Source organism: Oncorhynchus clarkii, chromosome 20, assembly GCF_045791955.1.
Source record: "Oncorhynchus clarkii lewisi isolate Uvic-CL-2024 chromosome 20, UVic_Ocla_1.0, whole genome shotgun sequence".
In the NCBI taxonomy this organism is placed as follows: Eukaryota; Metazoa; Chordata; class Actinopteri; order Salmoniformes; family Salmonidae; genus Oncorhynchus; species Oncorhynchus clarkii.
Genome location: NC_092166.1, coordinates 74,585,529 through 74,601,189, shown reverse-complemented (window position 1 = coordinate 74,601,189; position 15,661 = coordinate 74,585,529). Strand labels below are relative to the sequence as shown.

General features: G+C 44.2%; 1 protein-coding gene across 1 annotated transcript in view; it reads right to left on the bottom strand.

Moving 5' to 3' along the window:
• Positions 1-15,661, bottom strand: part of LOC139376898 (zinc finger matrin-type protein 4-like) — a 140,284-nt gene that overhangs the window by 27,264 nt on the left and 97,359 nt on the right. Inside the window, exon 6 of the mRNA XM_071119889.1 lies at positions 1,054-1,150. Coding sequence (XP_070975990.1) covers positions 1,054-1,150 — 97 coding nt within the window. The remainder of the gene's footprint in view (positions 1-1,053; positions 1,151-15,661) is intronic.

The window sequence follows — 15,661 nt, the reverse complement described above, 5'->3', positions numbered from 1 at the left end:
CTTCTCTCCATAGATAGTGTTATCAACTTCCCTCCATAGTGTTATCAACTTCTCTCCATAGTGTTATCAACTTCTCTCCATAGTGTTATCAACTTCTCTCCATAGTGTTATCAACTTCTCTCCATATTTATTGTTATCAACTTCTCTCCATATTTATTGTTATCAACTTCTCTCCATATTTAGTGTTATCAACTTCTCTCCATAGATAGTGTTATCAACTTCCCTCCATAGTGTTATCAATTTCTCTCCATAGTGTTATAAACTTCTCTCCATATTTATTGTTATCAACTTCTCTCCATATTTAGTGTTATAAACTTCTCTCCATATTTATTGTTATCAATTTCTCTCCATATTTAGTGTTATCAACTTCTCTCCATATTTAGTGTTATCAACTTCTCTCCATATTTAGTGTTATCAACTTCTCTCCATAGTGTTATCAACTTCCCTCCATAGTGTTATCAACTTCTCTCCATAGTGTTATCAACTTTTCTCCATAGTGTTATCAACTTCTCTCCATATTTAGTGTTATCAACTTCTCTCCATAGTGTTATCAACTTCCCTCCATAGTGTTATCAACATCTCTCCATTGTGTTATCAACTTTTCTCCATAGTGTTATCAACTTCTCTCCATATTTAGTGTTATCAACTTCTCTCCATATTTAGTGTTATCAACTTCTCTCCATAGTGTTATCAACTTCCCTCCATAGTGTTATCAACATCTCTCCATAGTGTTATCAACTTTTCTCCATAGTGTTATCAACTTCTCTCCATATTTAGTGTTATCAACTTCTCTCCATATTTAGTGTTATCAACTTCTCTCCATAGTGTTATCAACTTCCCTCCATAGTGTTATCAACATCTCTCCATAGTGTTATCAACTTTTCTCCATAGTGTTATCAACTTTTCTCCATAGTGTTATCAACTTCTCTCCATATTTATTGTTATCAACTTCTCTCCATAGTGTTATCAACTTCTCTCCATAGTTAGTATTATCAACTTCTCTCCATAGTTAGTATTATCAACTTCTCTCCATAGTTAGTGTTATCAACTTACTTGTTCTGGTGCTTGGAGCCCTGGAGGTGTGCGTGGTACTGTTCAATGGAGTTCAACACAACACTACATACACTGCAGGAGTATCTGCTGCGGAGACCTGATGAGAGACAAACACACAGACGTGATCATCACTGTTGACATCAACATCACTGTTGTCGCCATCATCACCAATTTCATCCTCATCATCTTCCTCATTGTCGTTGTTGTCGTCATCATCATCATCATTGTGAAGCATATCTAATGTATAAAGGAAGAATTGGGGGAGCCAGGCATGTGCAGCGCTTCTGAGATTGGTGTGTGCATGTGTGTGTTGAAATGAATAGCGCAGAAACAGATGTGAGCTAATTAGACAGTTTGCAGGTGGTCGAGAATGAAGGGACAAAAATAGACAGAGGAAGAAGAGATGAAGAGAAAAAAAAGAGAGAGCGAGGGGGGGCAGAGAGAGATAGGGAGAGAATGAGTGTGATGAGATATAGATGGGTAGAGAGAGAGAGGGGGGAAGGTGAAAAGGAAAGCGAGAGAGACAGATAGCGAGAGAGGGAGATAGAGACAGCGAGAGAGAGAGAGAGACACAGAGAGAGAGAGAGAGAGAGAGAGAGAGGCAGCGAGAGAGAGATAGCGAGAGAGAGATAGAGACAGTGAGCGAGAGACAAATAGCGAGAGAGAGATAGAGACAGTGAGAGGAAAAAAAAGAGAGCGAGGGGGGGCAGAGAGAGATAGGGAGAGAATGAGTGTGATGAGATATAGATGGGTAGAGAGAGAGAGAGAGAGAGAGAGAGAGAGAGAGAGAGAGGGGGGGGGGGGGTGAAAAGGAAAGCGAGAGAGAGAGACAGTGAGAGACAAAGTGAGGATGAACGAGAGGATAAGAAAAGGGAGTGAGTGGAGAAAAATGAGCGAGAGGGAAAGAGAAAGTGAGAGCGGGGTTAATCGATCACTGGGTAAATGCTCTGTCTTGTCTCGTTGTGATCTCATGGTGAGCTGCCTGTAACATCTACAAGACACTGCACGCATCCAGAAAACTGCATTTGTAACAAGGGGCGTGCCAAGGAATCTGAAGGGGGAAAAAATATTTTTTTGCAGCAGTGAGGTAGACAGACAGTAGCAACAGGTTGTAAACAGGAAGAGATTAGCCCGTGTAAGTGATAATCTTTAGGTTTTTTTTACACATCATTTCATGGTGGAAAGACACGCCATGCATAGTTAATGACTGTCTAGTAGGCAGTCTGAGATTTCCCACTTATAAAGCCCAAATATATCATACTTTGAATAAAACGACGATCAATTTTTAATCATTGTACAACATCATGGGTAAACTGTGGTCTTTAAGCTGAAAAACTAGATATTTTGCTGTCCTTGGCCTTTTATTCTCACAACTAATATTTTTACCAATTGAAAGAAAGCATGTATGTGCACAAAGTATCGTTTGAATAAAGTGACCCGTTTGTGTTTTCACCTCACTGAGAGGGTATAACTAGACAGGGTCAGATTATCTTTATGACCCTCCCCACTGAGACTGCTGGTATATCTAGAAATGCAATGTCATCCAGAGAACACAATGTTTCTTCTACACAGTGTCCTGTACATTCAAATAATCTGAAAAATATTTGGTTGGAGGGCCTTTACCATCCCTACAATCATTGTGGGGTGTGCGTGTCTGCGTATGTGCGTGTGTGTGTGCTCATTCCTCTACTATATTACTGTCTGTGAGATTTACAAGTTGTTGATGTGCTCCGTGACCCTTTGACCTTTCAATGTGGTTAGTGGCAAAGCATGTTGAAAGATGAAGTACTAATATACACACCGCTCTTGGAGGAAAGACAGGTCATTACTGACATGAGGCCAGGATTGTATAATGTAGCATATCCAATCCCACAGCCCTCAGATTGGTGTGTGGTCACACACACACACACGCACACGCGCACACACACGCACGCACACACACGTGCACACACACGCACGCACACACACGTGCACACACACACACGCACACACACGCGCACACACACACACACACGCACACACACGTGCACACACACACACATTTAATGTCCCTTTCTGAAGCTATTGAAGTCATGTTGTCATTAAGAAGACAAAACTAAGTCTGGCGAGAAATGTTTGGGCTTAAGGGTTGATGTAGTGTGTGTGTGTGTGTGTGTGTGTGTGTGATAGAGATGATTGGTGTCATCCTCCTTTGTTCTTCCTCATCTTATTTCTATTTGTATTTATTAAGGATCCCCATTAGCTACAGCCAAGGCAGCAGCTACTCTTCCTGGGGTCCAACAGATTTTACAAGACATTGAGTGTGCGCCCTCTGGGCACTACTCTACTACAACACACAATTCAGGTGACGTGTGGGTAGAGTGTGTGTGTAGAGTGTGTACAGTATGTTCTGTGTGTATAGTGTGTATGTTATGTGTGTTTCTACCTGGTTATGTGTATCTTCATTTCTTGCTATTCCATAAGGTGTATTTTCATCTGTTTTTTTTCTAAATCTAATTTTACTGCTTGCATGAGTTACTTGATGTGGAACAGAGTTCCATGTAGTCATGTCTCTATGTAGTACTGTGCGCCTCCCATAGTCTGTTCTGGACTTGGGGACTGTGAAGAGACCTCTGGTGGCATGTCTTGTGGGGTATGCATGGGTGTCTGAGCTGCTAGTAGTTAAAACAGACAGGTCGGTGCACTCAACATGTCAATGCTTCCTAAAAAAGCAAGTAGTGACTACCGTGATAAGAGCATGTAAATTAGAGCACGGGATGGTCGGAGTATGAGTCCAAATCAAAGTATGCAAAGCGGAGCACGGAGGTCCATTCTCGAATGCGTAATCAGTTTGTACATATTTTGAAGCATGCATCGATGCAATGGAAAGTATGCAGTAGAAATATGGCACAACCACGTAAAATATGACGCAACATTTCTTGATATCAATGGCGGCCATTATTTGAACTGAAGCAAGAGGAAATACACACTGTCTGAAATGAAATGTTGCCTATTCACGTCTCATATGTTGCGTATTCACGTCTCATATGTTGCCTATTGTCACACCCTGACCATAGTTTGCTTTGTATGTTTCTATGTTTTGGTTGGTCAGGGTGTGATCTGAGTGGGCATTCTATGTTGGATGTCTTGTTTGTCTATTTCTATGTCTGGCCTGATATGGTTCTCAATCAGAGGCAGGTGTTAGTCATTGTCTCTGATTGGGAACCATATTTAGGTAGCCTGGGTTTCACTGTGTGTTTGTGGGTGATTGTTCCTGTTTCTGTGTTTGCACCAGATAGGACTGTTTAGGTTTTCACATTTCATTATTTTGTAGTTTATTCATGTATAGTTTTTCCTTCACACACACACAAACATGAATCATCACATCGCTGCATTTTGGTCTGACTCTCCTTCACCACAAGAAAACCGTTACAGAATCACCCACCAAAACCCAACACCAAACAGGCTACCTAAATGGCGTGGTGAAAGGCAGCAGGAGCAGCGTAAAGAGGAATGGACATGGGAGGACGTTTTGGACGGCAAGGGTTGTCACACTTGGGAGGAGATACTGGCTGGAAGAGATCGCCTCCCATGGGAACAGGTGGAGGCACTTAGGAGAGCAGAGGTAGCCGGAGAGAGGAGTCGGCGATACGAGGGAACACGGTTGGCAAGGAAGCCTGGGAGTCAGCCCCCAAAATTTATTGGGGGGGGCTCACAGGGAGTATGGCTACGCCAGGTAGGAGACCTGCGCAAACTCCCTGTGCTTACTGGGGGGCTAGAGAGACCGGGCAGGCACCGTGTTATGCTGTGGTGCGCAAGGTATCTCCAGTGCGGGTGCATAGCCCGGTGAGGTACATTCCAGCTCCGCGTATCGGCCGGGCTAGAGTGAGCATCGAGCCAAGTGCCTTGAAGCCGGCTCTACGCATCTGGTCTCCAGTGCGTCTCCTTGGGCCGGCTTACATGGCACCAGCCTTGCGCTCGGTGTTCCCGGTTCGCTTGCATAGCCCAGTGCGGGCTATTCCACCTCGCCGCACTGGCAGGGCGACCGGGAGCATTCAACCAGGTAAGGTTGGGCAGGCTCGGTGCTCAAGAGCTCCAGTGCGCCTGCACGGTCCGGTCTACCCAGTACCACCTCCACGCACCAGCCCTCCGGTGGCAGCTCCCCGCACCAGGCTTCCTGTGCGTGTTCTCGGCCCAGTACCACCAGTGCCAGCACCACGCATCAGGCCTACAATGCGCCTCGCCTGTCCAGCGCTGCCAGAGCCTTCCTCCTCTCCAGCGCTGCCGGAGTCTCCCGCCTATCTAGCGCTGCCAGAGCCTTCCTCCTCTACAGCGCTGTTGCAGTCTCCCGCGTGTTTAGCGCTGCCAGTCTGCATAGAACTGCCAGTCTGCATAGAACTGCCAGTCTGCATAGAACTGCCAGTCTGCAAGGAGCTGCCAGTCTGCAAGGAGCTGCCAGTCTGCAAGGAGCTGCCAGTCTGCAAGGAGATGCCAGTCTGCAAGGAGCTGCCAGTCTGCAAGGAGCTGCCAATCTGCAAGAAGCCGCCAGAGCTGCCAGTCTGCAAGAAGCCGCCAGAGCTGCCAGTCTGCAAGAAGCCGCCAGAGCTGCCAGTCTGCAAGAAGCCGCCAGAGCCGCCAGTCAGCATGGAGCAGCCAGAGCCGTCAGTCAGCATGGAGCAGCCAGAGCCGCCAGTCAGCATGGAGCAGCCAGAGCCGCCAGTCAGCATGGAGCAGCCAGAGCCGCCAGTCAGCATGGAGCAGCCAATCGGCATGGAGCAGCCAGTCAGCATGGAGCAGCCAGTCAGCATGGAGCAGCCAGTCAGCATGGAGCAGCCAGAGCAGCCAGTCAGCATGGAGCAGCCAGAGCAGCCAGTCAGCATGGAGCAGCCAGAGCTGCCAATCAGCCAGGATCTTCCAGATTCGCCATTCAGCCAGGATCCGCCAGTCAGCCAGGATCTGCCAGAACTGCCAGCCAGCCAGGATCTGCCAGAGCCAACTACCTGCCTGGGCTTCCTCTCAGTGCCGAGCTTCCTCTCAGTGCCGAGCTTCCTCTCAGTGCCGAGCTTCCTCTCAGTGCCGAGCTACCCCTCAGTCCCGAGCTACCTCTGTCCCGAGCTGCCCCTCAGTCCTGTGTCATTATGTAGGGTCGCCGTGGCTAGACATGTATATTATTCATGTAAGCTCTATGTGTACATTTAAGGGTCAGCCGTGGTGCCCTGCTCTGGGCCAGTTGTAATTTTCCCAAGCCCCTCTTTGTGGCACCTGACCATACGACTGGGCAGTAGTCCAGGTGCAACAATACTAGGACCTGTAGGACCTGCCTTGTGGATGTTGTTGTTATGAAGGCAGTGCAGTGCTTTACTATGGACAGACCTCTCCCTATCTTAGCTACTGTTGCATCAATATGTTTTGATCTAAACAGTTTACAATCCAAGCAGTTTAGTCACCTCAACTTGCTCCATTTCCACATTATTCATTATAATATTTAGTTGAGGTTTCAGGGTTTAGTGAATGATTTGTCCCAAATACAACACTTTTAGTTTTGGAAATATTTAGAAGCAACTTATTTCTTGACAGCCATTCTGAAACTGACAGCAAGTCCTTGTGAAGTGTTGCAGTAATTCCACTCACTGTAGTAGCCGACGTAAATATATTGTTGAGTCATCCGCATAGATAGACACATGGGCTTTACTCAGAGCTAGTGGCAGGTCATTAGTGAGATTGAAAAAAGTACGGAGCCTACACAGCTGCCCTGGCATAGCCAGAGGTGTAAAGTAAAGCCATAGCACATATGTTTTTTCAGCAGCAGACTATGATCGTTAATGTCAAAAGCCGCACTGAAGTCTAACATAACAGCCACCGACAATCTTTTAATTATCAGTTTCTCTCAGCCAATCATCAGTCATTTGTGTCAGCCAATCATCAGTCATTTGTGTAAGTGTTGAGCATGTTAAATGCCCTTCCTTATAAGCATGCTGAAAGTCTGTTGTTAATTTATTTTCTGTAAAATAGCATTGTATCTGGTCATACACCATTTTTACTAAGGGTTGGTAACAGGCTGATTGGTCGTCTATTTAAACCAGTAAAGAGTGCTTTACTATTCCTGGGTAGCAGAATGACTTTTGCTTCCCTCCAGGGCACACACTTTTTTGTAAGCTTAGACTGAAGAGATGGCAAATAGGAGGAGAAAATATCCTCAGTAATTTCCATCCAAATTGACAGACCCAGGTGGCTTGTCATTGCTTGTGAGAGCATGTGTGTGTGTGTGTTGTGTAACTTTACTATCCTTTTGGGTTCCAAAAGTTCTCACAAGGAAAACAAGGACTTGACAAGTGGGGACATTTCGCAGATCCCCAAAAGGAATTATGCTAACTTAGGTTCAGAGGTTAGGTTTAGGGTTACAATTAGGATTAGGGTCACAATTAGGGTCAGGTTTAGTTTTAGGGTTAGGAGTAACGATTATGGTTAGGTTAAGGGTTAGGGGTTAAGGAAAATAGTATTTTGAATGGGAATACATTGTTTGATCCCCACTTGGATAGTAACACCAACGTGTTTGTGTGCATGTGTGTGGATATGTGTGTGTAGATGTGTGTATGTGTGATGTCCATGCAGCGTGGTTGTTACCATTTTTTATTAATGTTTCCGGTACGATGGACCCAAGCTGACTACATACTCTTCATAAATAGACAAACAAACACACACCGTGTGTGACCCCATGGTGCGTAGGTATTAAGGTACTCATGCTAATTACCCACAGAGAATGTATGTATGTGTGAGTGTGTGTGTTGGTGTGTGTGTGTGTGCGTGTGTGTTGGTGTGTGGGTGTGTGTGTGTGCTGGTGTGTGTGTGTGTGTGTGTGTGTGTGTGTGTGTGTGGTAAGATGGTAGGTAATAGGCGCTCACGTTGCCCCTGGTGGCAGGGGTATTGAAGGCATCTCCCCACATCCCCGGGACGTGGACAGACGTTGAATACTGAAGTCGATCTGAGGTGTCCTGGCTGGTGTGTGTGAGGGTGATTTAGAACACAGAGAAGTGTGTCTGATTAATGGCACAGCTTGTTACTGTAGACAGAACTGACCTCTTCTTTTCACCTTAACCACTACTGTACAATATGAAGCATAGCTTTATCTGCAGGCAACACACGCACATACATACATACATACATACATACATACATACATACATACATACATACATACATACATACATACATACATACATACATACATACATACATACATACATACATACATACATACATACATACATACATACATACATACATACATACATACATACATACATACATACATACATACATACATACATACATACATACATACATACATACATACATACATACATACATACATACATACATACATACATACATACATACATACATACATACATACATACATACATACATACATACATACATACATACATACATACATACATACATACGCACGCACATACATACATACATACATACATACAGAACTTTTCTGTGGTAATCCAGTTCTTCAGGAGAAATGTGTGTGTGTGCGCACGTGCGTGTGTGTTTGTGTTTGTGTGTGTGTGTGTGTGTGTGTGTGTGTGTGTGTGTGTGTCAGCTGCACTGCATGTGAAGCTAATGAAGATGATGAATGAGACATGACAAGACAAAAACACTGCTAGTAGTCCTTAGGGACACACACACACACACTCACACTCACACACGCACACAAGCACACACACACACACACACGCACACAAGCACACAAGCCCACACACACATACACTCACACACACAAACCACACCTACACTCTCTCTTTTTCTCACACACACACGCACACACACGCACACACACACACACACACACACACACACACACACACACACACACACACACTCACACATACACACCCACACACATACACTCACACACATAAACACACACACATACACACACACACACACACACACGCACAAACCCACTCACACATACACTCACACTCACACACATAAACACACACACACACACAAACCCACTCACACATACACTCACACCTACACCCACACAGACATAGGCAGACACACACATGCATGCATAAGACAGACACAGGACAGTGAAAGAGAGGGAGGGGGAGGAATGTGGAGCAAAGAATATGATTCAAAACCAAGAACAGCGGGACTGAGAAAGGAATAGAAGTTATCACTTTTGACATCTCCCTGGTCGGTCGGTCTCTCTCACACCTTGGATGTCACACCTAAAGCAGTGATATCATCCAATCAGAGGTGAGATGATATCTTCATGTGTAATCATAGAGATGCTGTTGTCAACTCTCACCATCACACACTTATGTAATGACTAACCAAGAGACCTGAAGACTTTCCTTAGCTCCCCATAGATAATACCTATAGGTTTTAGCTCAGCTGGCTAACACAGTCTTGGTCAGGCCTAGGGTTGCAAAGCTACCGGTAATTTACCAAAGTTACCGGAATCTTCTGTAATTTTGGTAATTAACAGAACATCTACAGTATGGCAATCGATACTACCTTTGGTAATTTATACTTTACAGTTTTTTACAATCACAATCTTTGGCACTAATTTCAGAACCTTGATGTCATTTTTCAAAACTCTAGACACAAAATGATCACACCGATGATCAAAATGCAACATTTTTCAAATGTCTAACACTTTTCCCAATTGCTTGGATATAATACACATAAAGCTAAGATCATTTGTTCATTGAACTAAAATCAACTGTTCAAAATGACACAACTTAACATCAAAGTATTACCATTTCAAAATGCAATTCACAAATTACATCTGAGATGACTGTCTATTCATTTCATTACAATGATCTAACTATCAATTGATACAACTGCTCAAAATGATAAGTGACTGTTGCATTACTCTTAATGCATAGTTTTATGGAAACTGACAAACAATATTCCATGTTTAGATCATGAAAGTTCCATTGACACCAATTACCATGGAACATGAACCAATTGGACTATATTATCTATGGATGTAATATGTCATCATCATTCTTTATCAGACACTGTTTCTATGGTCCCATGTACCACTTTTCCAGACCATGTTTTCAGATTTGACATTATTGTACACTCACTGGCCACTTTATTAGGTACACCTATCTAGTACTGGGTAGGACTCCCTTTTGCCTCCACAACAGCCTGAATTATTCATGGTGTTGTATGTTAAGAGATGCCCTTCTGCACACCACTGTTTTAAACAGCTGTTATTTGAGTATTTGTGGCCTTTCTGTTATCTTGAATGAGTCTGGACATTGTCCTCTGATCTCTCTCATTAACAAGGTGTTTTTGCCCACAGAAATGCTGCTCACTGAACGTGTTTTGTTTATCGCACCATTCTCTGTAAACTGTAGAGACTGTAGTGAGTAAAAATCCCAGGAAGGCAGCTGTTTCTGAGATGCTGGAATCACCATGTGTGGCATCAACAATCATACCACGGTCAAAGTTGCTTAGATTACTCATCTTGTCTGTTCTAATGTTTGGTCAAACAACTCTACTCTATATACTCTATATATTGAGTTGCAGGCTTTCCTTGAGTTGTAACTTTCCTTGATGAGTTAAATCAGGTCTGTAGAGCTGATGGCATGACCTATGTCAAATGGGAACATTTGACCTATGTCAAATGTTGCAAGCATGGTTTCAGGCCCAACCACAATTTACCCCCAGACTCTCCTTTCCTTAACCCGATTGAGGAATTTTTCTCCACATGGAGGTGGAAGGTATATGATAGGTGCCCTCACGAACAAGCCACCCTTCTCCAGGCCATGGATGACGCATGCAATGACATCACGGCAGACCAGTGTCAGGCCTGGATTCACCATGCAATGACATCACGGCAGACCAGTGTCAGGCCTGGATTCACCATACAATGACATCACGGCAGACCAGTGTCAGGCCTGGATTCACCATGCAATGACATCACTGCAGACCAGTGTCAGGCCTGGATTCACCATGCAATGACATCACGGCAGACCAGTGTCAGGCCTGGATTCACCATGCAATGACATCACGGCAGACCAGTGTCAGGCCTGGATTCACCATGCAATGACATCACGGCAGACCAGTGTCCGGCCTGGATTCACCATGCAATGACCTCACGGCAGACCAGTGTCAGGCCTGGATTCACCATACAATGACATCACGGCAGACCAGTGTCAGGCCTGGATTCACCATGCAATGACATCACGGCAGACCAGTGTCAGGCCTGGATTCACCATGCAATGACATCATGGCAGACCAGTGTCAGGCCTGGATTCACCATGCAATGACCTCACGGCAGACCAGTGTCAGGCCTGGATTCGCCATGCCTGAAGATTCTTCACAACATATTTGGCTAATGAAAACCTCCATTGTGATGTGGATGAGAACCTGTGGCCAAATCCACAAGACAGGGTTGAGGGAAATATAGAAGTACAGTAATTAACCCTTTGTTTTGCTTTTTACAGTAAGCCAGGTGAGGAACACTGCAGTTGACGTTTTACTGTAGTATTTTTCATTTTTGGTAGCTAATAATTTTTTGCTTTGATTCAAAGAAACCTATGTTGTGATTTTATTGTATTTCTTCAATCAATTTCATATTTTGTTCAATGATTCCACTGTGTCTGTAGTATTCTCTCTACTAGTCCTTTTATAGTGATGTATTTACGTGTAGTACCATAATGAAACATGTATCACATATTTTGTTCTACAATATTTAATGATTGTAGGAACAACTACACAGTGAAACTATCGGTATCTTGTGTGTGGGTGATCTAAATGAATGTTACCATGGTATTTCATGATAAATGAGTTATTTGAACCAATGATTCTGCAAGTGCAAGGTTTCTTTAAAGATATGAATGCACAAGTGATGACCGTTTTGAGTTTTGTGTCGAGTTTTGAAAAATGACCACAAGGTTCTGAAATTAGTGCCAAAGTGATTGTAAAAAACTGTAATACCATTTTTTAAATTAATTATATATAGTATTTATTTTTTATATTTGTTCATATTGCCCAAGAGTAACCATAAGTTTATAGTAAATAAACTATATGGTTCAAGAGAAAATAGCCTGATTAATGAAAAAAGCTTTTGTGTCAAGTTGGCTGGATGTCCTTTGGGTGATGGACCATTCTTGATACAAACGGGAAACTGTTGAATGTAAAGAAACAGCAGTGTTGCAATTCTTGACACAAACCGGTGCGCCTGGCATCTACAGTACTACAATACCCCGTTCAAAGGCACTTACATGTTTTGTCTCGCCCATTCACCCTCTGAATGGCACACATACACAATACATGTCTCAATTCTCTCAAGGCTTAAAAATCCTTCTTTAACCATCTCCTCCCCTTCATCTACACTGATTGAAGTGGATTTAACAAGTGACATCAATAAGGGATCATAACTTTCACCTGGATTCACCTGGTCAAGCTATGCCATGGAAAGAGCAGGTGTTCCTAATGTTTAGTTCACTCAGTGTATATTTAGGATGTTTTACATACATTTTTTGTCTCTCAAAATCATCTAATTTAATGATTTTATATATACACGATAAGTGATAAGGCAACACAGAGGGCCAGAGATAATTACAAACACCTGTGATAATCTGAAGTGCCCAAAAGGGCCACTAGAAGTCTTGTGATAGATTACATAAAATCCTTGAAAGATTCTGGTAAACTCAGCAAAAAAAGAAACATCCTCTCACTGTCAACTGCGTTTATTTTCAGCAAACTTAACATGTGTAAAAATTTGTTTGAACATAACAAGATTCAACAACTGAGACATAAACTGAACAAGTTCCACAGACATGTGACTAACAGAAATGGAATAATGTGTCCCTGAACAAAGGGGGGAGTCAAAATCAAAAGTAACAGTCAGTATCTGGTGTGGCCACCAGCTGCATTAAGTACTGCAGTGCATCTCCTCCTCATGGACTGCACCAGATTTGCCAGGTCTTCCACCAAGGCACCTGCAAGTTCTCAGAGATTTCTGGGGGGATTGGCCCTAGCCCTCACCCTTTGATCCAACAGGTCCCAGACGTGCTCAATGGGATTGAGAACTGGGCTCTTCGCTGGCCATGGCAGAACACTGACATTCCTGTCTTGCAGGAAATCACGCACAGAACGAGCAGTATGGCTGGTGGCATTGTCATGCTGGAGAGTCATGTCAGGATGAGCCTGCAGGAAGGGTACCACATGAGGGAGGAGGATGTCTTCCCTGTAACGCACAGAGATTGCCTGCAATGACAACAAGCTCAGTCTGATGATGCTGCCTTACAACAGGCCTACAAGCCCTCAGTCCAGCCTCTCAGCCTATTGCGAACAGTCTGAGCACTGATGGAGGGATTGTGCATTCCTGGTGTAACTCGGGCAGTTGTTGTTGCCATCCTGTACCTGTCCCGCAGGTGTGATATTTGGATGTACCGATCCTGTGCAGGTGTTGTTACATGTGGTATACCACTGCGAGGTCTGCAACTACGATCAGAATTTCTAAGCAAACAGCTGGAGGCAGGGATTTCTCCTATAGAGCTCAATTGTTATGGAATGGTCTGCCTACACATGTGAGCGATGCAGACTCAGTCTCAAACTTTAAGTCTTTATTGAAGACTCATCTCTTCAGTAGGTCCTATGATTGAGTGTAGTCTGGCCAAGGATTGTGAAGGTTAACGGAAAGGCACTGGAGCAACGAACCTCCCTTGCTGTCTCTGCCTGGCCGGTTCCCCTCTCTCCACTGGGATTCTCTGCCTCAAATCAAATCAAATCAAATCAAATTTTATTTGTCACATACACATGGTTAGCAGATGTTAATGCGAGTGTAGCGAAATGCTTGTGCTTCTAGTTCCGACAATGCAGTAATAACAAGTAATCTAACTAACAATTCCAAAACTACTGTCTTGTACACAGTGTTAGGGGATAAAGAATATGTACATAAGGATATATGAATGAGTGATGGTACAGAGCAGCATAGGCAAGATACAGTAGATGGTATCGAGTACAGTATGTACAAATGAGATGAGTATGTAAACAAAGTGGCATAGTTTAAAGTGGCTAGTGATACATGTATTACATAAGGATACAGTCGATGATATAGAGTACAGTATATACGTATGCATATGAGATGAATAATGTAGGGTAAGTAAGTTACATTATATAAGGTAGCACTTAACAGGTAGCACATCAACCCTATTACAGGGGCTGAGTCACTGGCTTACTGGTGCTCTTCCATGCCGTCCCTAGGAGGGGTGCGTCACTTGAGTGGGTTGAGTCACTGACGTGATCTTCCTGTCTGGGTGGGCGCCACCCCAAGAGTTGTACCGTGGCGGAGATCTTTGTGGACTATACTCGGCCTTGTCTCAGGATGGTAAGTTGGTGGTTGAAGATATTCCTCTAGTAAGGTGGGGGCTGTGCTTTGGAAAAGTGGGTGGGGTTATATCCTGCCTGTTTGGCCCTGTCCGGGTGTATCGTTGGAAGGGGCCACAGTATCTCCCGACCCCTCCTGTCTCAGCCTCCAGTATTTATGCTGCAGTAGTTTACATGTCGAGGGTCTAGGGTCAGCCTGTTATATCTGGAGTACTTCTCCTGTCTTATCCGGTGTCCTGAGTGAATTTAATTCTCTCTAATTCTCTCTCTATTTTTCTTTCTCTCGTTCTTTCTTTCTTTCTCTCTCTCTCTCGGAGGACCTGAGCCCTAGGACCATGCCTCAGGACTACCTGGCCTGATGACTCATTGTTTCCCCAGTCCACCTGTACATGCTGCTGCTCAAGTTTCAACTGTTCTGTCTGCGGCTATGGAACCCTGACCTGTTCACCGGACGTGCTACCTGTCCCAGACCTGCTGTTTTCAACTCTCTAGAGACAGCAGGAGTGGTAGAGATACTCTGAATGATCGGCTATGATAAGCCAACTGACATTTCCTCCTGAGGTGCTGACCTGTTGCGCCCTCGTCAACCACTGTGATTATTATTATTTGACCCTGCTGGTCATCTATGAACATTTGAACATCTTGGCCATGTTCTGTTATAATCTCCACCCGGCACAGTCAGAAGAGGACTGGCCACCCTTCATAGCCTGGTTCCTCTCTAGGTTTCTTCCTAGGTTCTGGCCTTTCTAGGGAGTTTTTCCTAGCCACCGTGCTTCTACACCTGCACTTCTTGCTGTTTGGGGTATTAGGCTGGGTTTCTGTACAACACTTTGTGACATCAGCTGATGTAAGAAGGGCTTTATAAATAAATTTGCAAGCAGCATACCACCCTGCATACCACTGCTGGCTTGCTTCTGAAGCTAAGCAGGGTTGGTACTGGTCAGTTCCTGGATGGGAGACCAGATGATGCTGGAAGTGGTGTTGGAGGGTCAGTAGGAGGTACTCTTTCCTCTGGTCTAAAAAAATATCCCAATTCCCCAGTGTAGGGTGCCGTCTTTCGGATGGGACGTTAAACGGGTGTCCTCTCTGAGGTCATTAAAGATCCCATGGCACTTATTGTAAGAGTAGGGGTGTTAACCCCAATGTCCTGGCTAAATTCCCAATCTGGCCCTCAAACCATCACGGTCACCTAATAATCCCCAGTTTACAATTGGCCCCTCCTCTCCCCTGTAACTATTCCCCAGGTCGTTGC